This window comes from Rhea pennata, chromosome 4 (genome assembly GCF_028389875.1).
Source record: "Rhea pennata isolate bPtePen1 chromosome 4, bPtePen1.pri, whole genome shotgun sequence".
NCBI classification, from domain to species: domain Eukaryota; kingdom Metazoa; phylum Chordata; class Aves; order Rheiformes; family Rheidae; genus Rhea; species Rhea pennata.
This window is the reverse complement of record NC_084666.1, coordinates 38,106,711-38,133,803: the sequence shown is the minus strand read 5'-3', so window position 1 is coordinate 38,133,803 and position 27,093 is coordinate 38,106,711. Positions and strand designations below refer to the sequence as shown.

Genomic DNA, 27,093 nt, shown 5'->3' with positions numbered 1-27,093 from the left:
AAAATAGCTTGACCTTGCTCTGCCTTCTGTACGCGACACTTCAACTGCATTCATGGGAAGCGATGGGGCCTCAGTGCCTGAAAGGCGCATTTTCCTGGGCAGATTTTTCTTTCCTTTTTTTTTTTTTTTTTTTTTTTTTTTTTTTTTTTTTTTTTTTTAATGAAGTGCTAGCTACAGGTTTTCTGAGTAGAGCCTCTTGGTACAGGAATGAAAGCCGGCCAACAAATGCTCACAGCTGAACTTCCACGCTGCAGCTATTGTAGCTGGAAATTTCAAAGCAGCTCTAACTTACACAGCAGGTTGGTTCACAGCAGTCATGTTACAGTAGCTTAAGGCTGACATCACCCTGCACCCTGCTACAATTTTTGTTTCTTAGAAGACTACAAAGCTATCCAGATAGCTTTATTCCAGACCTATATAGGTGAACGTCTGATGTAGACTGAAGATGTACCTAACCTTATATTTTATTACATGCCACATAAAATAGCACTTGCTCTGGCAAAATTTATCCAAGTGACAAAACAAGTTGAAGTTATGCACTGTCTAACAGTGCTCTACACTGCCAGCTACACTATTTTGCCATATTACCACTACATACATTGTTACTGTTCTGAAAAAGTAGTGTGCTCCGGTATCTATTGCACACATAAAGTTATTTGGGGTTCCAAAAGGAAGGTCCCAAGGCTAATCTCCCTGAAAAAATTGATTACATGGACACACACTGAAGACATTTAATGTGGCCTGACAACCTTGAATTTTGTGCAAGGTGAAACAGCCACTTCCATCTGAAAACACCCAGGGGCAAGGGTATATGGGGGTGGTGCTTGGGGACCACTTCTCATGTAATGATTTAGTCATCCAAATACTTGCCAAAGAAATGGGAATCCTGTATTCCAGGACAATTTCTGTTGGAGGTTCAAAACCATCCAGTAACTCTTACCAAGTGTCTAATTCAAGACATCATCTTGATTCACACTAGGCTGCTATCCCAGAGTTTCACTCCACTGCATGACTTCATGCCTAGAGGTTAGATATGAATGTACTAAGGGTTCCTATGCCATCTAACAAAATATAGTCCTCAAAGGCTTACTGCTCTTTTTTTTCCTTTTGTTGTTATTGAAAGATCAGGCTCCTGATCTTTTACTCAAAAGTGTAACAACAGAGTAAATGCTTGGAACTTGCACTAGGGATGTGGGCTATGTATTTTGCATCTTTCTACAGGTGGAGCTCCACGTAAGTCAGCAGAATATGACAAATAAATGGACGGGTCAAGTTCTGTTTTCATATTAGAGCAAACCCAGAGTATCTACTGACTTGACACAATTATTTGAGATGTACAACTAAGAAAGAGAACATGAGCCAAAATAACCAACTTTTGATTTTATACATTACAGTTTTTAGTCTACATATTTTAAACTCCTTAACAAAACAGAACAATATTCTCATGTTTGATATGCAAAGGGTATGCTAGGTTATTTAGCGTGCTTTGTTTCAGAGAAATTGATGTGTTTATATTTAATTATAAAGTAATTTATCTTTGTCACTTAAACTTATTGACTGAAGGACTCTCTTTTTCCATCAGTAATACTGCCAAATCTCACTTTCATCTCAAAAGACAAAAAAAATCTTTAAAAAAATGACCTCAGAAAGGCCATTTGGCCTGAGATACCCAAATTACTGTCTCACTAGAACAATTTCTTTGGCACATAGCTACAACTTACTCCCTCCTGCCCTCTTTCTCAGATAATTGTTGATATGAATAGGGGTAAGCTGGGGTTGCATGAATTATGCTCACAGCTGGCTCCCTGTCACAATGTTTATGGAAAAAGCACTGTTCTTCTCTAAGTTATTGGAAACAGGCATGTCATACCAGCAAACTAGAGAAGTTATCATCATACGATGGATGAGTGTCCACACAAAGAAAGGAGGATGCGTGTGGATCAGGTCACATAAGAGGCAGCTGACAATCTTCAATCACATGATGAGATATATATCCATTACATGGAGAAAGACATCTGTATGCTACTCATATGATGAAGTCATGTTTCGTTATGTTATTTGATTAAAATAGACATTTACTACTTCCTGATTTGACATGGAATAAGCACATTTTGGTTGTGTATGATAATGTCACAAACAACTCTCTCATGTTCTCGCTCATCAAGTGCAAATCAGATCACTCCATCTCAAAATGCAAAAATTAGACAAGGCACAGAAAAGGACATGAACAACAACCTGTATGTTTCCATATGATAAGACAGCTGTAAAGTGAGGTAGCTGTAAAATTACAAACAAGGATTATATACTGTTTCTCACAAAACAAGATCTGGTTGAAGCCTAAGGAAACAATGAAACAGTGAGTTTGAAATGGAGAAAATATCCTGAGCCCTCATCTCCCTATACACGTAAAACTGAACTCCTTTGTGCCACCCATATTGTGGAGCTCAAAACCACTGCCAGGCAACATTGCAGAGGCCAATGCAACAAACAGCCACAACGAAGGAATTAGACAAACTTTGGGGGATCAGTGCATCACTGGATAATAAACGCAACGGGCTAGAGTTACTCTGGTTTGATGGAAACCAAAGGATAAAACAAGAAGAAAGCATCTTTCTGCTGTCTGAAGCTCTAACTCAGTTTACAGCTTAAGTATTCACAACATAATCAGATGAAATACTAAGCAGGATGGACTTCATACTTAGGGCATTGTACCTGCGGTCAGGCTGAAGAGGGCTGTGGCATGCCATGCTAGGTGCCTGTACAAAGAAGATACGCTGCTTGAAGGCTCAGGTACCCACAGAAGTAGATCAACTGCTCAAGTTTCTGGCGAGCAAGGGCTTTGGTATTTCATATATGCATCTCAGCATTAAATCTAATGTCCTGTAAACATAAAAGCTCTTATAATAAGAGCATCCAGGCTCCATTTTCAAAACAGATGCTAAAGTCACCGTTTTCCTTGCCAATTTATTCCAAAGATTCACTCTCAGCTCAGCAGGGGGCTGGCAGGGGAGAGGGGAGATTAAAAAAAAAAAAAAAAAAAAAAAAAAAAAAAAAAAAAAAAAGCTAATGTCTCTCACCTCAGTGCCTTTCTCCTCATTACATATTTTACATCTGTTTTCTAAAAGTGAAAGTGTCTGTATGTTTGCCAAGTCATCTTTTGATCTGCATTTCTTTAAGATTCTCACTAGAAGTTATTTGCCTCTCTCTTTTTTTTTTTTTTTTTTTTCCTTTTCTCCTCTATCCCAATTTTTCAGCGCAAGTTCATTTGTGGTCATTAAAATTGGCGACAATAGTTCAGTAGCTGAACTTCTCCTCAGAAGGCGACAGGAGGGTACAGCTCTCCTTGCAACTCACTTTTTCCCTTTCTATACGCGTGAGGTTCTTAGGAACTTTTTTTGAGCAACAACACTGTAATGAAGGGGTACTCGGAAATATATTTACTATGACCCCCTAAATCTTTCCCTAGAATTACTTCCCATAATATAGTTTTCTATCTAGGTAGCAGGTACACTCAAATTTAAATACTGTAAGGCAAAAAAACACACAACCTAAATCAGTTTTGTTTCAAGTCTCAAATTTAAAGTCTCTCCTTATTTTGCTTTGCCTGTCTCATGAGTTTTCACATTTGGGACTGCCAGTATTTTATTACAGCAGGGCAAAACCAAAACCATTAGACGTCCTGCTTAAAAAACACTCTTATCCATTCAGCTTGGTCTTACATTAAAAAAAATCCTATGGGAATTGTTTGCATGCAATGTAGCAGAAGTAATAGAGTAACTAACATATGAAGTATTTCTGCCACAGTAATATATGTATATGTTTGTTTATTACTCTCTCTATCTTTATTAGCTGTCATTTTATAGGCCACATAAAACACTTTTGCAGTTTATTACCAAGGTCACTCAAACTAGTATGGTACAACATTTCAACTATACTTTACGATAAAATTTCCAGCTTTACAAGAAGATATTTTCTCTAATGGTTCATTTCTGCCAGTGCTTATTGATAATGGTAGATACGAGGCTTGACAAGGTCAGGATTATCATGCAGAAAAGTTAGGGCACTCCATTGGATTTAAAACAAGTGTTTTAATTCATTCACTTCCGCTTTCCTCCCTGACAAAATTGGCTTTTCCCATAAAGCCATGAATGGGGGCTACAGGGACTTACATTCAGTGTTCCTTATTTGTCATAATTTCTATCAACCAAACCTATTTCACACACATGCTTTTTACTTTATTCTCCTAAAACTTTTAACTCCACAATAAAATGGCTCATGAGACACATTACCCAGATATATAGTTATTACATATTTCCTCAGGCTCAGAGATTGTTGCTTTCCTATCTAAATACTTAGAAAAGATTTCAGGAAGGCTAAGTAGCAGTATCATTAAACATAAAACTAGTTACCTACTTTGCAAAACTTTTATGATGCCAAGAAAACTTCAGCCCTCCAAAAGAAAAAAAGAAAAAAAATCACACATAAGAACAAGGTCAACACATTGCGCAGTTTTATTTTCTTTGGAGAAGAACTATAGGTCCATACAGAGTGCTGTAATTAACTCCCTGAACAAAATCAAAACGCAACTGTGCCCTGTTTTGCAAGAAATTTTACTACAAGAAAAACCACCATTTGTTGTGTTACGACAGAAAATTACATTTCTCCTACGAATCAATTATTTATTTCATAATACAGCCTACTAAAATGTCTTTTTTCTATTTAAAGCACACAGATGCATTTTGCTGTATTTCAGAATTTGCAGCAGATATGAGAAAAGAATAAAGTAACTATGAAATACTTTGACTCAGCTGAAATATGTGAGAGAGAGGAGACTGATCTTACCTTCCTGGTCTCCACCCAGTCAAAAACATTTATTAAAGACAGATGAAGATAGGAGCAGGTGAGTGGGGGTGAGCGAAGAAGAAATCATGTTTTGCATTTAAGTTAGCACAGAGTGTAGGCAATTGATTCATTGCCATTGCCACAAGGACTTACGAGTGTATCTAAAGGTACATATGTGAGCAATCATATTCAATTATGAAAAGAACTACGGAAAGTAAAAATATAATCCTAAGTGCACTCCAGTCTATGCAGACCAAGGAATAAAGAACTGGAAAATTGTTGGAGGATATCAGATTAATAAAAAGTAAGTTGAGCACTGCTGTCTCATGCGTATCTTTATCAATTTTTATGCTAGGGAAGAAAATGTGACATAAAATAGAATAAAATAATTAAGACAGTGCAGTCAAAGTTAAGTAAATACAGTCAAAGTTAAGTCAACTCAGCCTACTACCCAACCACATCAGATAAAGTGGACACGGTGATTTGACTGTATAGCGAGTCAGGAGACTAAGTATTAGAAAAGCTTCTCTTCCTTATGTGAAGCCATATTTTTGTCCTGAAGATGTATTTGCAGCAATTAAAACCACTCTTCTTATAATGCACATTTTTTGTGCTCTCCTATATCACATTTCAATGGTATATTTTTATATGAGTATAATGACTTTAAAGCTTGACATTGCCTATAAAATATAAATAAAAATAGGAAGTAAATGTTATGCTCTTAGCATAACACCTAGCCTATAAAATATAAACACATTGCCTATAAAATATAAGTAAAAATAGGAAGTAAGTGTTATGCTCTTAGCATAACACCTAGCTAGGGCACACTTATCAAGATTGTAGCATACATGACAATCAACTCCTGAACAACTTACCAGTCTGCTACTGGAGTTTCTCCTCCACCCTTAGGAGAGCTGACTAGAAAGTTTTGGAGACTGTGTAAAAATTGGCAGTTAACATCAGATTGTATTGTGTTTTCCAAACAGCTCAAATAATTATACTGAATTTTATGAAACTATTTCCATTTTTCCCCCTATAATTCTATAGTTTCTAAATTATTAATGATTTATTAGAAACCAAACCATACGATTACAAAAGATTATTTTATGGAAAGAAGGCTTAAAATTTTGAGTAATTTGAGTGGTTTACTTCATCTACAGTAAAATTTTTAGATACAAAGATCAGCTGACAATTTTAAGCATACATTTAGTTTCTTGACTATAGTAATATATTTTTAAGAGGATCTACATATACATACACATACGCTCTGTGTGTGCATGTGTACACACATACACATGTGAAGGTGGAAATAACATCACTATATTCTACCATTAGACCTAAATTAAACTACAGTATCCGGATACAGAACAATACATCAACATAAAAGTATATGACCTCAGGAAATTATGGACTAAAATTATCTCTCCTTTAATTCCAGTGTATTAGCTATGAATAGGAATCAAGACAACAGTTGGTGTATTTGATCTGATACACAGCCTATTTAAAAAAAAAAAAATGTGTTTTAAAATCTATTTTAGGCTCTCTCAGCATAGAAAAACGTACAGTGTTCCTGTTAAGACAATTTCTGGCCGCAGAATGCAGAGATTGCTGGAGCTGTGGGAATAGCCGCACGGCAATTTCTCTGTCTCTTTTGCTGCTGCTTCTCTCTATCCCTTTCATCCTCTCCTTCAGCCACTTGCTATTCATAACTCATCACCAACTGACAGGATTTGAACAAAAATTCAGTACAGAATCTAACCTTTCAATCTTGTTTTGAGAACAGAAGCACTTCATATACTTAAGAAAATCCTTCAGAAATTTCTTGTTTAGCAAAGTCAATATGGGAAAATAGTGAATGTAACTGAAAAGAGATGTTCTAATTACATAAGATATATACACCTACATACATATGCACACACACTCACTCACATGCAGTTATTCCATTTAACCCCCATGCACATCAGTACGCTCACTTAAAAATTTTAACTTCCAAAACTTAAAAACTTTTTAAAAAAATCTGGAAACTGTGGCTGATGAGGTAGTCTCATTTCTTCCCCGGAGGTGTTCTTCTCCTTCTTCTAATTATAGAAGGAGACCAGATAATTAGCTAAATCAACTACTTAACCTTTAAGCAGATCAAGTGAGATGCACCCAACCAGTCATTGCGGTCATTCCAAAGGACTGCTGCCTCCTGCAAGGTGTTTTCTACTCTAAAGCTGTTTTTTGCATGTTGTGTTGTAAAACAGAAAACAGGCCATCATAGTAGAGTTAACAGCCCCACTGTTAATCTGAAGTTACAGATAAGCACTGTATGCTAGCATAGCACAGAGGGGAAAAAAAAAAAATCCTCCACTCCCCCCACCCTGTCTACTCCCAGCTATTGATTCCTGTCCTCATGGTACTTTTTCCCCTTTGAAGAAACAAGTAGTCCTCCATGAAAACATCTTCTTCCCACTAAAGTGTTTGTTCAGATCGCTTTTCTGATTCAATTCCCCATGCAGATCCCCAATTCCTAATCTGGACACTCTGGAAGAGACTGTTCAGGGGACAAATAAGCAACCTGGGTGACAGGAATGCTGCTTTGGCTAGCAGTACCAAACTACACTGGTTTGAGCAGTTAACTTCAGCTGGAACTGGCACATTTTTCCCACTTATAAGACCTTATTTCTAGTTGTTTATTCAAAGATTTTGACAGACTTTAACCTGCAGCTCAATTTTCCACTGTCCTAAAGCCCGGTTTTTGTCCACTTTAAAATTGTGCAGCCTCCCCTTTCAAGATTTGTAGTATCTTAACCTGACAGGGAAGTATAATCTGAAATGATAAAGAATAAAAGCAGAGGTTGCCTCAAGTGCATACTTCATCATCTTCATCAAAATTTGCCCAATGAATAAATTTTCAAACATTATAGTACATGAATATCCTGCAGAGACTTTGGCAGATCTCTCCTCTGAAACTCCCAAAGGTTTAAGCAATAATCAACATGCTTCCACTGAAGCTGCTGAACAAGGCTGTGCAGTATAGGTCAGATCTACAGCAGGCTCTGAAATGACAGCAGCAAGATTTTTCTCTCTTACATTCTGAGTGACTCCAGAGTGGACAGCTAAAAAGCAGAAAGCTGAGCGCACAGGAACAGAAAACAGAACTAGGCCTAAGCAGTCTGCCCTGAATGGAAGATGAGGAAAAAAAAGGGGGGGGAAGGAAACTGGAAGAGGGGACAGAGCTAGAGTTTGCAACTGCAACTTGGAGGTGAGAGAAAAGCGTGGGAGAAGCAGTGAAAGGATGCTGTGATTTGAAGCTAGAAGGGGAGGATGGGAAGAGAGAGAAGGAGAGGAAGACTGAATGGGGACCTAGGTAGGGACTGAATTTGCAGAGACAAAGAGCCAAAGGAAAGCAAGAAGAGTTGTGACAGCTTGGTGCAGCTTAGTTGCCAGTTATTTGCAAGAGAAGGGGCAATTAAAAGCTAGAACGATGGGTAAGGGTCGGGAAAGGAAAGGGAGAGATCATATCAAATCATGGTTTGAAGAACAGGAGAAATAAGTAGTTAAAAAAAAACAGCATGGAACTGGAAGGGGAAGTACATTTAAAACACAGGAGCTGCTCAAGAACATAGGCACGAAGGATAAGCCTAAATCTCTGGCTTGCTGTCCCCACCCACCCCTTTCAAGTATTAAAGTATTACAGTTTACGCAGCTGTGCCTTGAATGGGAGGAACTGATCTTGATGAAAAATTGCCTAACAAAAGGGCATAAGAGATGGGTTTCTACCTCTTAAGTTGGATCCATTTCCTCATCAATTCACAGTCCTCGAAGCAGTTTCAGCACCACTAACATGTGCTGCACCAAGGGAAGTGGAAGCACTTAGGCTGCTGTTGCTTATCATTTCCTACATGTCCTGGCAGGGACAGAGGAGCAGGTTAAATAAAGAAAATGAAACTGGCTGGGATGTGGGGTGATAGACCAGCGCACATCAGGGAAAAAGCAGAACTCCTGATGTTGCCCAGAACCAGTCACACAGGCCCATGCCCACTGGAAACTCTATCACATGGCATACCTGTGGGCATTTCTGTTGATCGTTTTCAATGTCCCAGAAAATTATACTATCCCAAAGAGTGTTAAAAGTGCATTACAAAAGAGGTAATTCTAATTCTGCCATTTTGTAACTTCTGAATGCTTGGTTTTTATTTTCACCTAATACCTACATTTACAGTTATAGTGTTATTCAATACTACTATACAGGTAGATGTGCTTATTCAGCAATTCAGCAGATGTAGCGTTTCACTACATGCACTTTACTAGCAATAACTGAATTTGAAATAAATGTGTATACAGTCTCAGTTGTGACCAACCTCACTCTTGTTCCATTCTATCTTAAATGAAAAACAACAAAATGATTAAGGGGAATGTATTAGCATATAAGAAAATAAACACTTTGTGGGGGGGTTGTTGAGTTTCATAATTACACAAATTGTGTTTCCATCGCACAATACAAACTGTAGAAACATACAACCACATCAGTTATATAACATGTGTTTAAAGGGCACAGGCAATCATTTTTTTGTTGGAAAAAAAAAGAAATTAGATCTGAATTAAGCCTTGCAAAGGGACTGCTATATTTTTAATTTCAGTCTTCTTGCCGTCAGGACAACCCAATGGGATACTTCAGTTCTTTCCTGCCATCTCCTCCTCATAAGTACTGTATATTCCTTGGGCTGAGATTCCTCACGAAGAGCTGTCCTGGGGAGCCAGTCCCCATTCAGGCCCTGGTAACAGTGACCAGGAATTAACACTGCTCTGCACAGATAAATTCACCCAGGAATCTCTGTGCAGTTGTTAAATGACCAGGACTGTACTACATTAGGGTGGGTTTTTTTGTTGTTGTTCTCTTTTTTGTAGTTGTGTAAGCATAATAAAACTACAGTAAGCTAGACATACTACACACAAGTTTTACATTAGGAAAACTTTGTCTTTCTTAGCCAGGCATGAGAGGAATATAATCCCTCTCTCCCTCTTTAAAATTCCACTTAGTAAAACTTTAGTCTTCTCTCACGTTTTATTGCACAAGAAATATCCTGGCTCTGGGGAGGCATATTATTCATGTGGAAATACTGCAAAATATTAATTACAAATCTTCATAATGCAGCAAGAGAAAGGTTTCCAGCCACTGATCCATGTCATTGAGACAGAAGGTATAAAGTAGAAGATAAGTAATATTTGTTTATATGTAATTCTGCTATTTTAATATGTATCACAATAATTTTATAATTACTGTACTTTTATATAGATGATTTTGGACAACTGCCTCCATTCTGTATTAAAACAATGACAACTGTCTAAAAGAGAAGCAAGCAGACAGTAATTTTGCTGTTCATAGGTTTTGTGAATTTTGTTACAGTAATTAACTTGTTTTACAATAAAAGTCATTTACCAGATCACTTGTTTACTACACAAAACAAACCCCTTATTAGTAACTAATCGCATAGAAAGTTGAGTTGGAAACTAATAATTGATCCTGGGCCACTTACTGCAGGAAGCATTAGTTAAATCAGCAGTGTGATCCAGTATTACCAGCCCTTTGCTTTAATACCACGAAATTTTATATAAGAACGTACAAAACGTAGAGACAAGATCAAATCATGTCATCATAGAATAAGTACTGCTCTATAAGGTTTTTTCTCTCATTCTTTACTTCCATCTATTGTAATATTTTGCACATATAACAAAATGAACAGGCAATTTTCTTGTCAGAAATAAAAAAAGTTTACAAAGAAAAACTGATTTTCTTAATAAAACAGATATATAAACACCCTCATTACTTGCAAAAGTGAAATGAAAAAGACCTACCATTATTGGAATAAACTATTCACAAGGGGAACTGGGGTGCATGAAGATATTTGTGAGGACTAGGCTGGAGTTTAAATTACCACTTCCCACAAGAGAATCGCTGCAACTGAGTATGATTATTCTTAACTCAATTTCAGTGCACAGTAAAGCAGCATCAATATTAGAAGTGATGGATCTAATATGCTTTACTTCACATTTACAAGCAATCCTTAGTACCCTGTAGCTGCACAGTCACTTTGATCCAGCACAAATACCAAAAGGAGTAACCTTGCCTGCCGCCCTCATGCCAGTTGTTCTAACACCAGCAGAGGAAGGGCTAAGAACTAAGTGGGCTGGGGCAGGCTTTTGGCTGACCCCTTTGATCAAACTTATGCTGCATTAAATGACTACATAAGTTCAGCCTTATTTACCCTATCCCAGATGCAAAGCAGTAACTCATCATTCAAGAGCACTATACTTCTTTTTAGCCCTATCACTAGACTTATAAAGGTAGGTTCAGTTGTACCTTTGTATTATTATTATTACAGCAGCATAAACATACAAGAAAATCAACTAACTGCAGAAAACTTATGTAAAACTAATGTAATTTCAATAAAAACCAGTAACTTTATCCACCTTTCACAGGTATAGCTCTGCCAGAGTCTGGAATGAAATAAAGCTATCACCTCCAAAGAGGATGGTGGAACCTTCTCACACCAAGGAGAAGCAGCCTGGGTTTTTATTTCCTAGAATACTTTGAAGCCAGTAATGTGATCTGGCTGAAGCATTTCCATTTCAGAATGTCTGGATACTAGTCACAAAATAATTCTGATTCTGTAAAAGGATTTTGGATAGTAGGTAAGCAGTATAAGAGTATTTCTGCATGAAATTCAGTCATTTTAATGATTACCAAAATAATTTGTAACTCAATTTTTCTTTCAGTATTACTACCCAGCTATCAGTGGAAGTTCCAAGAGCAGCCTAATTGAACACCTTAGTAAAGCTTTATGTCTTTACTTTAAATCCCTCAAGACTGCACTGTAACTCATAAAATGAAAGGGGAAAAACTCCATTCAACTGAAATCAATTAGCTAATGAATACATCCTACTTTGCCTCAGAATAAGCTTTGAATTTCATAGTTCTTGTCAGGTAGCTCAAGTGTTAAAAACTACACAGTAATTTTAAAAATGTAAGTCTTTACAACAGCATGTGCAAGAGACACTCTGTAAGCTAGAAACTGTATGATAAGGACTATAACTGAGACTGAGGAATTCACTGTACACATTATTTAGGGATGGGAAAAGATTAAAGTCAAAGTTACCATTCTATATCCAGTTTTCATAGTTCTAATAAAGAATACATTAAGCAATAATAGAATTCAATAGGTTGGAACCATCAGGGAACAAACAAGTATTTAGAACCTGATGATTATCCAAAGAAAGCTACCCTTCAATTTTATTCAACATACCGTTTTTTAGATAATATCTAAAAGATACTATGCGCCTCAAAAGGGCCCTTAACAAGATGCATGAATTCCTTGGACAGAGGTGCACATGGTACTTCTCCAGAGACAGAGAGGAAAGATGTCCCAGAACCCTGAAAAGAAGAAAGAAGGCAAAGAAAAAAGTCTGCAGGGTTTAAGAATTTTCTTTGTGAGAAGACAGAATACAAAACACTGGGAAGTCTGCGAAAGTTCATATTGTACAACTCCTAACAGAAAAGTTTCCTTTCATGGTAAGAGGAGAATAATAGCTATGTTTGGGACCCAACTCCATCATCTTCCTCTTCCAAATATTCCTGAAAATCTTCCCATACTTTTCTATGGAGTAGGGCATCAAGAGCACAGTAAGATCCCTATACTCAGAGGATCGCAGGTGCGTTCATCACATACTATGTGGAATATGGAATTTCCTACAAACAAACTCAGCAATAAAGATTTCAGCCACCTTGAGCATTTCAGCAGAGGTCTAGATTCTGATCCTGGCCCATAGGAAAGCACTGCCCATGGGCAGAAGACAACTAAAAAGACAAGGTGCAAGTAATAAATGACAAAAGGAGAAGCATAAAAATAGCCTCTTAATGCTATTGACATCTTGCCCAAATGTCATCCAGAAAGCAGGGGGGACTCCAAACAAACCTGTCACTGAACCCGGTCCATACAGCTGGCCAAAATACTATATGCATTTGCATATGCTGGAAAAATAGGATGTAAAAAAATCAAATAACATGAACACGTTCTTTCTTTAGGTTGGTTTTTGAAAGTTTCAAGACATACAGTCCAGATCACAAAATAAGTACTTAGTTTTATTTTCTAGCTGCTGAAAATGACTTTCATGTGTATGCTATATGTAAGACTCAAAGGAGGAGAGCAACAGAGAATATTGACTGTAAAAAATGTCTTTACAGATTCCGCAGGTCATATTTAAACCAGAGAAGCTCTGCTGTACCCATGCTGTCTTGATGTGAAGTAGCTCAGAATCTACTAACTGTTCATGGTATGCTCAAAAACAGACTAAATAAGCCCAGGGACAAGAGGTCCAGGAACAGATACTGAAGAGAAAAGCCAGGGACGTATCCTCTGATATCCTTAATCTGAGAGTGGATATCAGGAGAGTATGAGAAGAAAAAACTTCAGAAAGTGACTAAACTTGTATGTTCTCCCTAAATAACGTATCCTACTGACACTATCAGAAGCAAAACACTGGCCTGACCTAGTAAGGCTTTGCTTATATTCTCATGCTTAAGAATATGTTTGATGTGCATCTAAAACTTCTCAAATTCAGGTAGGCTCCTAATAAGTATGTTTAGTCATATGCAACATAGTTAAATAACCAAGCTCTCACAAATCTTACCCTATGTTATCCTATTTTTAATAGGTATAAACAATCTTTACAAGTTTATCAGTGTATTTCACAGATTACTTTGAAAACACAGTATCTCATCTCTTTAAAATCATTAAAGACATTAAATATGCATGGTTTATAACTCCGAAGATAGCTAGTACCATTAAATCTCTCATCTGTGCACATGTGGCAGGCAGAAAAACACATTCAAAGCATAATGAACATAAAGGTTAAATAATCATACATCATCTTGAAACAGGCCTCTCTGAGAACAGCTTTTATGTGAATTTTGAGGAAGTAGTAATAATTTGAAGTGCCCTCCCCCATTCAATTCTTCAAACTTTAAAAGAGACATTTTAATCATACTCATGTCTGGCACATTACAAATACTCTTCAAGCAAGCAACACTTTCAAAGTAAATGGAATTATTAGGAAAGAGAGAACAAAACATCATTGTTTCCCTACACATATCGATGCTGTCACACATCTGGAATACTGTGGGCAGTCCTTGCTTCGCAGTCTCAAAGAGAAGAACTAAGAAAGGCATGAAGTATACTGATCAAAGGTGAAGAACAGCTTCATTACAAAAAACAGGCTACATAAACTAAGGATCTTTAGCCTGGAAAAGTTGAGAAGGGAACTCAATAAAACTGCAAGTTGCAAGGAAAGGATTGGTCTCTGTCTTTTCCAGTACAAGACTGAAGGGGGTTTCATACAAAACTAGCAGGTGTCCGGCTCAAGGCAAACAGAAGGAATGGGTATGCGGGTGTGTGTGTTTTGTTCTGTGAGCAGAACATCCACTAAAGCCAAACTGCTTGATACAGATGGGTGTTAATGTCTGAAAAGCTTCTCTGGGTTCAAAAAGCATCTGGATAGTTCACAGAAGAAAAGTCACCAGAAGGCTATTAAATAAAATAAAGCAACTCCCAACCCTCCCTCCCCAATTCCTCACTTAAGGCATAGAAGTCCATGAGCTGCTCTGCTGCCAACAGTCTGCAAGCATGTAGTGACACTTTCTGTTTCTTGTACTCAGGAGGAGGTTGTCAAGGAGGTCCTGTAATTTGGCAGAGCCTCGGATGGTAAGGGCATAAATAAAAAGGAAGGAGAATAAGTGCAGCCAAAAACTAAGAGGTACTAGAAGAGCCAGAAGAGTGGCTGCAGCCAGGTGCATGTTGCCATGGTCATCCACTCAGTACAGAAACCATTAGCCAGTGGAGCCCGCGAACACCCCCATGCCTGCTCTCCCATGGATTTTTCCAATTAAAGTCCTCACTGGCTGTGAAGCTAGCATCAGGTACCTACTGAAATTTCTGTGTTTCAGGGCTTCTCCGGAACCTAGACTATGGGACACAAGGGTAAAGAAATGAAGCAATCTGAGCATGAATCTACAGAGTGGTTTCCACAGGGTGGTTTGGAGCCAAATCAGCGGGATGTTGTGCAGCCTGCACAAGTGACACATGGGGGTGGGCTGGGGAAGTTCACACGTCAGAGGTCAGAGAAGGAACTGACTGAGGTCAGCACTCGGTGTGCGCTGTTCTCCTGCAGGATATGCCCACGGCCAAAGGGCAGCCTTCATCTGGGGCACACCGGGCAGGGGGAACATGGCAGATAGTAGCTCTTCACAAGGTCTTTGACAAAAGTCACCCTCTGGCACATCTGGGGCACAAGTGGGAGTAGAGGCTCTGCAGCAGGAGCTGCACAGGAAGATCCTCCTCTGCAGGATATTGTTGGAAATGGTATATAGGGCACACTAAGCACTTGGTCTGACAGGTACAGCCGTTTTTCTACTCTTACGTTACTTCAATATTCAAAACAAACATCACAAGCCTTCTAATCGTGGAGTAAAGCATCTGTTTAAAGGATCAAGGGGAAAACACAGATCTTCCATCTGTCATGAGAGATCAGGATTTGAAAAATTAGCATAGTGAAAGATTTTGGAGAAATAATTAATCTTTTCACTATTCAAAGAGGTTAGTGGCTACAAAGAGCCTTTTTATGCTGTTAATCCAGATTAATAATGGCTGTTCAGTTTTGGGCTTGCCTATCTCTTTAGTTCTGCCTGTTGCATGGAGGGAAAACCAAAACCAAAACTCAATAGCTTAATTCTTCCTTCCTTTGAAGAATGGTCTTGCCTTCTAAAATCCTTCACTGTTCCTTCCTCTATCTTCTCACCTACTTTTCGCTGCAAGATTAGAGTTCAATGTACTCCTACTGCTTTATCAGTCTGTCCACAGGTACTCGGGAGAAGAAAGGACTCAGAACTCCTCTAGAGCTCTTTATTCTTTTCATTTGTTTTTAGTGATTTGATCACTTGCAGGCCCAGTCACCCAAAGAAGGAACTAAATGGAGTTCTCATTAATCTTAACATAGATCCTAATCATTTTGACAGCTGATGATCAGGGAGAAACAGGTAGCTATTACTGGGCAAGAAATACAAAGTATTTTTTCACTCATTGTTTTCCATGCCTTTTAGTTGTATAGGCTACATTACTCAAGTAGTCCGGTCTTGAGAAACACAGCTTTATAGCCCTATTTGCCCTTTTAAGGCAGCTTACTCTCATTTTGAGTTCAGACTGCTTACCAAATCAACCTGCCTCAGGGTAGGCACTGTGAGTCCCCTCCTAAAAGGGGCTCCAGACCATATTGTGTGCCCAGCGTTGTGAATGTGGCACTCCCAAGAAGCAAGAGGAATCACACTGAGTCTGCCAGGAGCTGACCAGCTGCTGGGCTTTGCAGAGCAGCAAAGAGAGCCCACACCTTTCTGAACTGTACATTCAAAAGGGCGCACGCTCGTGTCCTGGGTACACCTGGGAACACCACGCAGAGGTCACTTAAACTCAGCACTACTAATACTTCAGCAAGCAAGTGAGGAGACCTTCAGGGAATTTGGTTTTGAGCTTCTATTGGCTTTTGCTACCTGACACTTCAGATAAAACCTCCATGAAAGGCCATGAAACTTCAGAAAGGAGACAAGACGATATCCAAAATAGTCATTTCAGTGGAAGATTTAAAGGCTGTTAATGTTCTCCAACAAGCTGTACCCTGCACAACAGAATTCTCCGTATTTTTAAAAGCAGCTGACATTTGCTTCTTCTCTAGCCAGCCAAAAACACGCCCAAGTGGAAAGACAAAATAAGAGTCCATAGTTATCTTCCTTCCTGGAAAAACACTTCACTTTTAGTGAAGTTACCAAGACTCAACAGTAAAAGCCTGATGATTATATACAAGATTATCATGTTTCCTCCATATCACAGAATATTTAATTATTAAAGATATAAAAAAGGAATTCCTTACTGCAATGAAAAATTGAAATCTTAACAGAAGTGCCTTGACATACATGAATAAAATGAAACATGAAGTGAGCTGACATGCTCATACCACAGCAGCACACTGCCTCTGTTATGCAAGCTCTGCTGAGGACTGGGTGGGGTAGGGAGGAAGTTGTAGGCTCTGCTTTAATTTGGAAACATCTGTCCATAGGCAAAAGACAAATGTCAATGAGATGCTAGCTCACAAGCATTTCCTAGTTTCCTCAGGCAGTTAATTACACTTTGAATCTAACCATAGGTAGTAATTCTATAAAAACCCGATATATTTAGTCTCCATCAAGAGTCTTGGTACTATTACATTTACAAGCAGTCTGGGTTTCTATAAAGTGTATCAGCTGCCAGATACAAACAAATGTAACTGAAATGATTGATGTTACATATTTTTCCTCTTCTGAATTATACCAAAAAGTAAATTCTACCCCTCCAGCTCCCCACAAGAAATAGGAGCGTTGTTCTCTAAATAATAGTGAGAATGCAAACAGAGATTTTATCACCAGTATTGCATCAAATGAACTACCCTGTAGCACAAAATACAAATGCTTCCCTTGACTTAGAGTGAAATCTACTTTGCTGCTATCATCCTTGTCTCCAGCTGACAACAGTCACAAAGCTGTCACATAGTCTGCAATAGTTAACGATCATTAATCAGCACTAATGACAGATCAAGACTGTGTTGAATTTACAGACCTCCAAAGACAAAATTTTCAAAGAAATACTGAGAACTTTTTTTTTTTTAAAAAAAAAAAAGACATGCAAGTGGTAGAAAGCTCTACAAAAGAAACACAGAAAGAAAGAAAAGAGGTTGTTCAAGCATGTTTTTTGCTTAAAGTTTCCTTCAGTTCTGAAGCTTTTCTTACATTTTGAACTACTTAGAAATCTTTCATTCAGGTTAAGTTTCTTTAATTTGTATACAGCACAAATTGAGACCACCTACACAGACAATTCCTGGAGCTCAACTTTCTTAGAGCATTCATAAGTGCAATTAAGTGTGAATCCAAGTCCAAAGATCCCACTCTTGATTTATATGAGCTCCTGGAACAGAACAGGTTCACAACACTGTCCATTGAGCTTGCTCAGGTCTCAGAGGGCCCCATGAAGGGGAACTCAGGCACACTGCACTCAGACTGCTTCATCAGCCGGAGTCCCATAAGATCAAGATCTCAATTAGCAGAGCAGGACACAAATCTCAGAACATTTGCAAACAGCTCATCTCCAACAACAACTAATTTTTCTTCACATGACTGTTTATATGGATCCTATACTTAGAGCATAACGAGCATTACATACCTATCAGGAATGGGACGAATGGATCCTACTCAAATCAGAATTAAAATACAACCCTCCAAAATTAACATTTGACCTGGAAGTAATAAATACTTCAACCTGTACAATTGCTGCTATTTTTTTCTAATGATAAGGTTTCTTGAGCAGACTTCAGAGGTTACTTACCAGATGCATCCCTCTTAGCCAAACTGAAAAAAAGAAAAATGCAAAACAAAAACACCCTACTTCATTGTCTATGCAAACGTGAACAAATAGACAGAAGCTAATGTGTGAAGTTTCATTTGGCTGGTTTTCCTCTCAACTTTTTAAATATTTTTACTGTTGAGGCAAGTATATTCTGGACAACTGGAGCAATGCACTTAGCCTGCTGAATTCTGCACTGGAAGAGAGCTGAAGGACTGCAAGACTCGTTTTGCTTCTCCTGAATGATTTCCAACAGACTCCCTACTTTTTCTGACATTCTTTATAACAAGTCTTAAAAGTTTTCCCTCTGGCAGGTTGTGGAGGGTGAGGGGGCTACAACCTCCTTTGGAAAAATGAGGACAGAGCCAAACACTAGTGTTGTTCTACAAAGCACTCCTCTCAGCTGTATTCCTCTGCCCCTTGTGATCTGAGAACAATCCTGAAATAAGAAGAGTCAAAGAGTGAAACCATTTGATATTATAAAGGATTTTGCTTTTGGACACACAGATGATATCAGAGTCCCATAACACCTCTTGTTTCACAATGCAGCCATAAGCAAATCGAAGTTACACAGAGGATGCCACATCTGTGATACCAGAGACAAATACCAATGCTCCCTGCCCCCAAGAGCCTTCTGGAGCCTTCCAAGAACTTCTTAAGCTCTTCATCAACATCTTTTCCTTACCAGGATAAAACATTCTGCTCTATGAGGAACATGCTGTAAAACACCTCAGACAGATTTTAAGCTGCATTCTTGAGGTCAGTACCTCAGGTTATTTGGAAATTGCCAGGACTGGATGGTACACAGAGCAGGCCAAGCCATATATAAACAGTATGGAACAGTACAGGGTTCAGGGTGACTGCAATATCATGTAACTAATCTAATTAACTTACATAATTAATCATTTTACATTGAAGTTAACCATGGTCAGAATCCCCAAAATTTCATATAGGAAAAAAAGCTGCACTGTCTCAGCGAGAAAGTCCAGAAACCCAAACACAGAAGTCACAAGCTACTCATGGAAGAGCATTCTGTAGTCAGAATCTACAAGCTATGCTCCCACTCCCCAATCTTTCCAAAAGTGTTTCCTCTTAAATAACTCCATTCCTCTTGAGTACTGTGCTAAATAGGAGCATCTTCACAAACTACTCATTTATTCCACTGGAAGTTGCAGTCTTCAAATATTTGTAAAGAATTATAGCCATCTTAGACAAATCAGAGGAAAATTTAAAAGAAAAAAGTGAATAAAGAGTTAGAGAAATTAGTTTACAATGATTACAGCGAAAGAGTAAATGATTTACAGTTTAACTATTTCCTAACCAAAATCTGAAACACAAAGTAGAAAAATACACCAAAACATAAGTATTAAAAGAAATTCACTGGAGAAAGGTTTTGGTGACAGGCAAACACAAAATAACTTTTTAATACTAGGAAAATAAGTTGTCAAATTCATATAAAGTAACAATTCTACAAACAGCACTCCTCCCCTCCTTCCAAGCTATCATACTGTAATTCAAAATTCTGTTGCAATTCATGCAGCCAACAGTCCTTTTGAAGCAGAAGCCTATGTGCATGGAGGAGAATTTGGTACTGCATATCACTGAGATCAAAAGCAGAGTAGAATTAATAAAAAAAAGTATTAAATATTTATAATAGATAACGAACACGGTTGTACTTTCCCTACTCACTAAACAAAATCCAAGACTTTACCAAACACTAAAAATATTAAGAAGCAAGTTAAGACTTTGAAAGTGCTTACATCTTTCAAATAACAACCTTGCTTGGAATTTCTTATAATTCATTCTACAAACAGCTGTAACACATTTTTTACATTAAACTAGGATATTAAACTTGATAGAATACCAGTCTGGCTTCATATGGATTTCCTTTGTTCCAAGCATTTGGTTGTAATGAATCACTGACCACATTCAAAAAAGCAGCAGCTGAACACGAGGTTCTAGACAGACTTCCTATTCTGGATGCCGTGTATCAATGGAAGGTTATTATTACCACCACTACAACAGCTAAAAGAGCAAGTCCTGTTCCCCCCCACCCCACCCCACACACACACACTCAAATGACTGGACACATCCTTGAAGAACATGTGTGAGTCCAAAACATTTTTTAAAAAGTATTTTTGAAGGGATGTTTATGTCAGCTTCTAAATACTGCAGTTCGTTAAAATAATCCCCAAAGCTTTTTCAGAACCTTCAGAAATGCAGCTATTTGTCAGCAGCAATCCTTGAAATCCCCACAGACACACAAGGGTGCTTACACAAGACACCCAGGAATGCACATACTTACACCAAGAGCTGGAAAGAGCCATGGGCTCTTAGAGCCTAGTATTGTACACTGCTCACACAAAAGGCTAGGCAAAGGTTAACAATTTTGCTTGCAGAAATATTACTTAATTTAGTCTTCATAATGGGTTTTATTATATTACTTACAGTTATCTAGTTATATTTGATACAATTCATTCATCTAGAAAGAGATAGCATGTGTAAATAATAGGAGAAAAATAACATTCACCCTACCTGCTCAGTTTAGCACTGCTTGATTACTGAGAATGAGGTTTATGCTGCAGTATCACTGTTTTCTGGAGTGGAAAACCTAGCCTCATCTTTTACCAGTGCATGTACCATCAAGACACCGAGTACACCACACTTCATTGGAGGTGGTCATTAAACTGGTGGGTTTGAGACTATACAATGAAAGGAAAAAAACACCGAGAAATTGACACTCCAACTTTCCTCCTACTCCCACACTAGCAGCATTTAAAATCCATTAGCCATCAACTGGCAGCATTTTATGGTTACAGCAGTTATTTATTTATTTATTTATTTATTTTAAGTATCTCAGCTAAGATAGCATCTAAGCTAAATGGAGCTCAAGAGCATGTATTTTCATTGTGAAAAGGAAATCATGGCACAAAGACTGTTCTGTACTTTATTGCTCTCTGCATAGAGACCTCACTACAATTTTTAGGGAAGCACTTTACAGCATGTAAATACGTTCCCATTCTAATACAAAACTAAGAATTCTTGTATATTTATAGTTTTAAGCCTCTTAAGCCGTTGTAGAACGATTGACCAATACAGCTTTTGTATGGTCATGTAACCCTAAAGATTTTACTATACAACAAAATTAACTTCGGCAAACCTCTTAGTTGTTCTACTAGCTTCTTTCCTGTTATTGTTACCATAATACTATTACCATTATTGTTACCATAATAACCTGTTCCTGCTATTGTTACCATATTAGCAATATTTCAGCCTCGGTACATGCTGCTGTCACACTTTCATTTGAATAACTCAAAAACTTTAGTTCGTGCCCTGAGAGCCTGCACAGTCCCTCCGGTTCATTTGGAAACTTTGAAATAAACAAATAATATGGAATAACTTGGATTTTTTTGATCTCTTGTGTAGACAATGTATATATTCATTGAATGTTCCCAATTCAGAAACTATGTGGAGAACAAGCCAAAGAGTAAATACATCATGAGAGTTTTTAAAATAGTCACGGATAGCATAGGAATTAAAGTTTCAAGTCAGCGATACTATGTATCTGCTCACCTTTCCTGATTAGAAGAGTTTCTCTTTAACCTTGTTACATCTACCTGGGAAGAAAAAGAATGCCCTAGGTGTTTTTGAAAAGAAAAATCTAAAGAATATATCCTGGTATCTATGACAAATGCAGGTCAGTACCTTAAATCAGCAATTTCTTTTCACTGAATGATAGTTACTATAGGTTTTTGAAAGGCTATAAGAGAAAATGATGTTAGATGGATATCTCAAGAGAGCAAACAGATGCATTCTGAAACATAAATTAATGACGAAAAAAAGTAAAGAAGTTTTCAAATCTCTCACACAGACACAAAAGACATTGACATACTTGGGGCAAACTCACCTCCTTGACAGATATCACTGCAAATTCCCCAGTGCTAGAGACAAGACCTTGCCATATAGCCTCATCAGACCAAAGTCATTATGTTCAACACGCTCCTGGAAGATGAGAGCATCAAGCCACTCCTCCAGCAGTTCTACACTGTATTTCTCAATCTTTTTAGCATCATTGATTTGCAACCCAGACACTAGTCTGCTCTTCTAGACTCTGAACTGTGCACTCAAAAAAAAAAAAAAAAAAAAGTATTAAAAAAAAGGTATTTAATTAAAGAAGAAGAAGAAAAAAAAATAGACTTTTCTTCCTGAGCCCTAACAAATGGTTTTCAGGTTGAAGTATGCAACTCATCTCTATTACTGCAGAGTTGCACACGAAACATCACCTTCTAACTCCCCCCCCTTTTCCCTCCCTTTTATAATACTCCCAAGAGCAGGTCTGATGTAAGCCTGTTGGCTTACAGAAAACTGCTGTTTTCTCCTGCTGCGGCTACTCAGCAGCTCCCCCATCGGGTGGCAGGGGAGGGAGCACAGAGACCGCACTGCGGCCCACTGACATGGGGGACTCCAGGGAAAGCCAGCTGGAGAACTTGATTTAAGGCAGAACTGCAGAAACAGGTTGCCTTCCTTGCAAGGCCACCCAAGGAAAGAGGGAAGAGACAACCAACAACCAATTATAATTCCCTGGTTTTCTGCCACAGTGCAAGTTGCAACAGTCTGGCGGCTGCTCCATCTTCCACCAGCTGGCCGGGACTTGCAGGCAGCACAGGGCGCTCCAGGCTCTTCTCTGTGCCAGGGTGGCAGGGAGAGAAGCCTAAGTGCTGGCTGCATGGGACTCCTTTGCAACACAGAAAATCCTCAGGAGTTGATTTACAGGCAGGTTTCATTCCCATTCCACTGGTCAGACAGTTCATCCCCAAACTATTAATTTGGACCCTGTAATCTTATTAAATAATGAACTTTACCCTTAGGCTGAAAAGAACTGGGCACTCCTGCACAAGCTTATCCTGCTTGCAGTACCCACTTGCTGCAGCACATGCCCTTGCAAGAGCTATATACGAAGAACTACTACTACTATTTATTTATATCTGTAACACTTTCAAGTTGCTGCTAATCTTTAGAACAAGATTAATATACAGCACCTGCATAAAAACGTAGTAGTCACTGTTTTCTACCTAGCTTTTCGTCCTAAGTTGGAGAACCTCCCAATTCATCCATCCTTTTAGAAATAAGTTTCTAAAGCTGAAGTTCTTAAAGCAGGAATAAAGAGGAATAAAAATATTGTATAAAACATTTCCCCACAAAGTTGCAAGATTCACACTTGCACATCAGTTTAATGCACAGCAGTGTGGCATACAGGGTGGAAGACTGAAATAGGGAAATCGTAACATCTACAAATGCAACAGAGCATGCATTTTTCATTTGATTTAAGAAAGTTCAAGCAAATGACTTTTTACTGACAGTATAATCACATTCTCCTTGAACTAATTACTTACAGTTTACTTATTTAATCCTTTCTAATTACTCCAGGCATTCATCTCAAAATTCCCTCATCCCAGGGACAAACATGCACAATACTTGCTCACTCAAACAGTTCCAGAAAAAATCAGGGTAACCCACAACTAAGACTTCTAATGTGCCTGAGTCCGCTCAGATGCCGAATCTCACACTACTGCTCACCAGTAGGCAGGCACAACAACTTTTTTTTTTTGTGTGTGTGTGTTAGCATAATTGCTTAACACATGCTACCCACTCTCTTCCCAGTCTCTTAACCTTTTTTCCTTCAGTTTGCTCACGGTTCCCCTCTTTCCAGGGAACATTTCTACACAATGCACTACAGAGGCAGCTCCTAAAGACTTCGAAGTTTCTTTAAGAAACAGGGTAACTCTCTACAGCATTTGTATGGAAACCTACAGCATCACTTAGGAGAGTATCTTTACTATCAGCTGTTCTACCTCAGCAGTTTAAGTGTACAAAGTACACACCCGTGCTCCAGTTTTGATTCTTTCTACCTTTTCAGCACAAGCTGTGCTGAGGGTTTACAGTCCAAACACCAATTTCACTCAGGAAATAACTTGCTTACTATCCTAGGCTGGAAAGCAAAGGATGAAAAAAAAAAAAAAACTCAACTCTAACTTTTGCTTTTTTATACATAGTTTGAATGATAAGATAAAATGAGTGACCAGCTGGATTGATTTTGTGTTGCTATTTTTAAATAGTTAGATTTCAAAATACTTGATAAGCATTCAAGCAAAATAATCTCTTATTGCATTAAGGATGTTAAAAAATAAGCATTCAGGCTCCATTTGAAATGTCTGAAGAGAGAGCACAATCTCTTCAGTAACTTTTTCTGTTCAGAGTGTTATTTGAAAAGCATGAATTCTGTGGACTATACATGGTCTGCAACAGCTTGAATATTCAAAATAAGTACAGCTAATGCACACTATCAGAACCCGAGTCTGACTTCCCATTTAATTAAAGTCTCCCAAATTTTTATTCAGTTAAGTAGACAGTATTGGTATATTAAACTTATTTCATCAATCAGATTAAAAAAAATCACTGTAAACCTAACAAAAGAAAGTGCAGAATATCAGAAGAACTTTTAATTCATACATTTTGTACTCGCCTCCCCCCCCCCCCCCCCACTTCAGTGAATAATGAATGAGCTGGGTCACGATTGCTTTTGACAAGATGCAAATCTTAACATCTAAATGAGGTAAGACTTGTTATAAAACTCGGACATCAAAGGTCTTTCTAATAATGTCACATGCTTACGTAAGTATATACCATGCATCCTTTTATGCATCAGCATACTGGGAACTGCAAAACCACAAAGGTCGCTGAAAGGTACATGAATTCTAAGTTACAAATTCCCAATAGAAATAAAAATTAACATACAATTGGAATTTGAGAATTTACACAGAACCTTAACCGTGTGTCTGGACAGAGTTTTCAAACTCAAGTGTCAAGTTACACCTTCTATAAACTCTATCACGCAGCAGTAGGTCACTGCGAGTTTCAGTAACTCCAAGAGACTTTTCAACAAATGGAAAGTCTCAGATTTTGTTGTCATCGCCCCCCACACGCTTCCCTCGCTACTTCATTCCCAGACACAGCTGCTTCGCGAAGAGCTGCTCAGCGCTTCCTCCGGCAGCTCCCGGCTCCGCGCAGCCGAGCCCGCGGCGGGCACCCGCACCAAGCCGCCGGCGCCCCGCGGCTCTGCCCTCGCCGAAGCGGCCTCCAGCGCCGCCCGCTCGCCCGCGGGGAGCGCCCCGGCTCCGCCACGGACACGTAGCGCCACGCACCGCGGCGGCGGCACAGCCCTCGGGCCGCCTCTGCCCATCAGGTGTTTTGCGTTTCCTTGTAAGCACAGCTGTTCCCTCTGCAAACGCCCTTCCAGCTACTTTTTCTTCTTTTCTTTTTTCTCTCTCCTTTTTTTTTTTTCCTCTTAAATAAGCCTCCCTCTCCGCTCCCGAATGTTTGGAAGAACCCCCATTTCAAAAGGCTTCCCCCCAAATATTTCCCTCCGCGGGACTTCCAAGCAGACCCCAAGGCACATGCATCTGCCGCGGGGGCACGGACGTACCTTTGCCTCCCCCGCGTCGGGCTCCTCCTCGTAGTACCCCTGGCCGGACTCGTAGGCGGCGGCGGCGGCCGGCTGCCGGGGTCCCAGGAGCACGGCGCCGGCAGCCAGGCAGCAACCCAGGGAGAGCACCTCCAGCAAGTGCATCGTGCAAAGATGGCAGCGCGGGCGCGCAGCGGGGCACTTGGAGGAATGCGGGCGAAATTATGAGGCTCCTTCTTTTCCTCCCCCCGTGTGGTGCTGTCGCTCCCCCCTCCCTCCCGCCGCAATATCCAAGGCAGTAAAATCCGTGGGATGGAGAAGATGCAGTAGCAGCAGCTTCTAGACGCCTGCAGGGGAGTTCCCAACTTTCCCAGCCGCTTTGCAAATTCTCACCAAAGTTATCCGGAGTTTGCCAGGTAAAAAACCCACCAGGAAACCGGACATCCGAGGCTGCGCTCACTCAGGAGCAGGGGAGGTGGAAAGCGCAGAGAGGAGGAGGAGGAGGGAAGGGAAGGGAAGGAGGGAGAGAGGCAGAGCGGGAGCGAGCGGGCGCTCCCGCCGGGGAGCTGCCGTCTCCCCGCGCAGCCCCGGCCGCGCCGCGGCGGAGGCCGAGGGGTGCGCAGAGGGCTCCGCGCCGCGCCGCGCCGCGCCCGCCGCCGCGGAGGGCTCGCCGGACGCCTGTCAGCGGCGGCGCGGCCGGGGGGAGCGCGCGGCCGCGCATGGCGAAAGCGCCCTCTGCCTGCGCCTCTGCGCGGGGCCGCCGGGCGGCCAGAGGGGGCGGGCGGGCGGCCTTCCTCCGCCTCCGCCTCCTCCTCCTCCTGCCGCCGCTGCGGCCGCCGGCGGAGCGCGCCGCGCCGCGGCTCTCCCGGGACGGGGCGGCGAGCAGGCCCCGACGGGCGCGGGCGGGCCGCGGGGCCGCCAAAGCCAACCGAGCTCCAGGTCCCGGCCCCGAGGGGAAAGCAAAGTTCATCGCCGCCTCATGCAGCGGTTCAGCCCCTGGATGCGGCTGGTTAAACCGCACGCCGAGCAAGTCTGCAATCTTGCAAGAATATTGCTGTTTAGTCCTCCTCGGTTACTTGTTGAGCAATGCTGGCTGCTCCATCTGCAAGAGCGTAGCAGGCACGCAGCTTTTTTAATCGGAGAAAAAAAGATTGTGGTATATTAGAAATACTCCCCAAACAGTACCTTATTTATTTGTACTCAACCTGTAAATGAGAGTTTGGAGCCATCTTTGAACAGAGGTTTGATGCTCTAAATACAACAGCATAAATTAAGTTTTTCAGTGATACTATGATTAAAGCTTAAGTTTTTTTTTTGTTGTTGTTGATA

At 39.9% G+C, this 27,093-nt stretch overlaps 1 protein-coding gene across 1 annotated transcript in view; it reads right to left on the bottom strand.

The window, feature by feature from the left end:
* VEGFC (vascular endothelial growth factor C) overlaps positions 1–26,376 on the bottom strand; it is a 77,835-nt gene extending 51,459 nt beyond the window's left edge. Inside the window, exon 1 of the mRNA XM_062574670.1 lies at positions 25,786–26,376. Coding sequence (XP_062430654.1) covers positions 25,786–25,929 — 144 coding nt within the window. The 5' untranslated portion in view covers positions 25,930–26,376. The remainder of the gene's footprint in view (positions 1–25,785) is intronic.
* Positions 26,377–27,093: the final 717 nt, after the last annotated feature.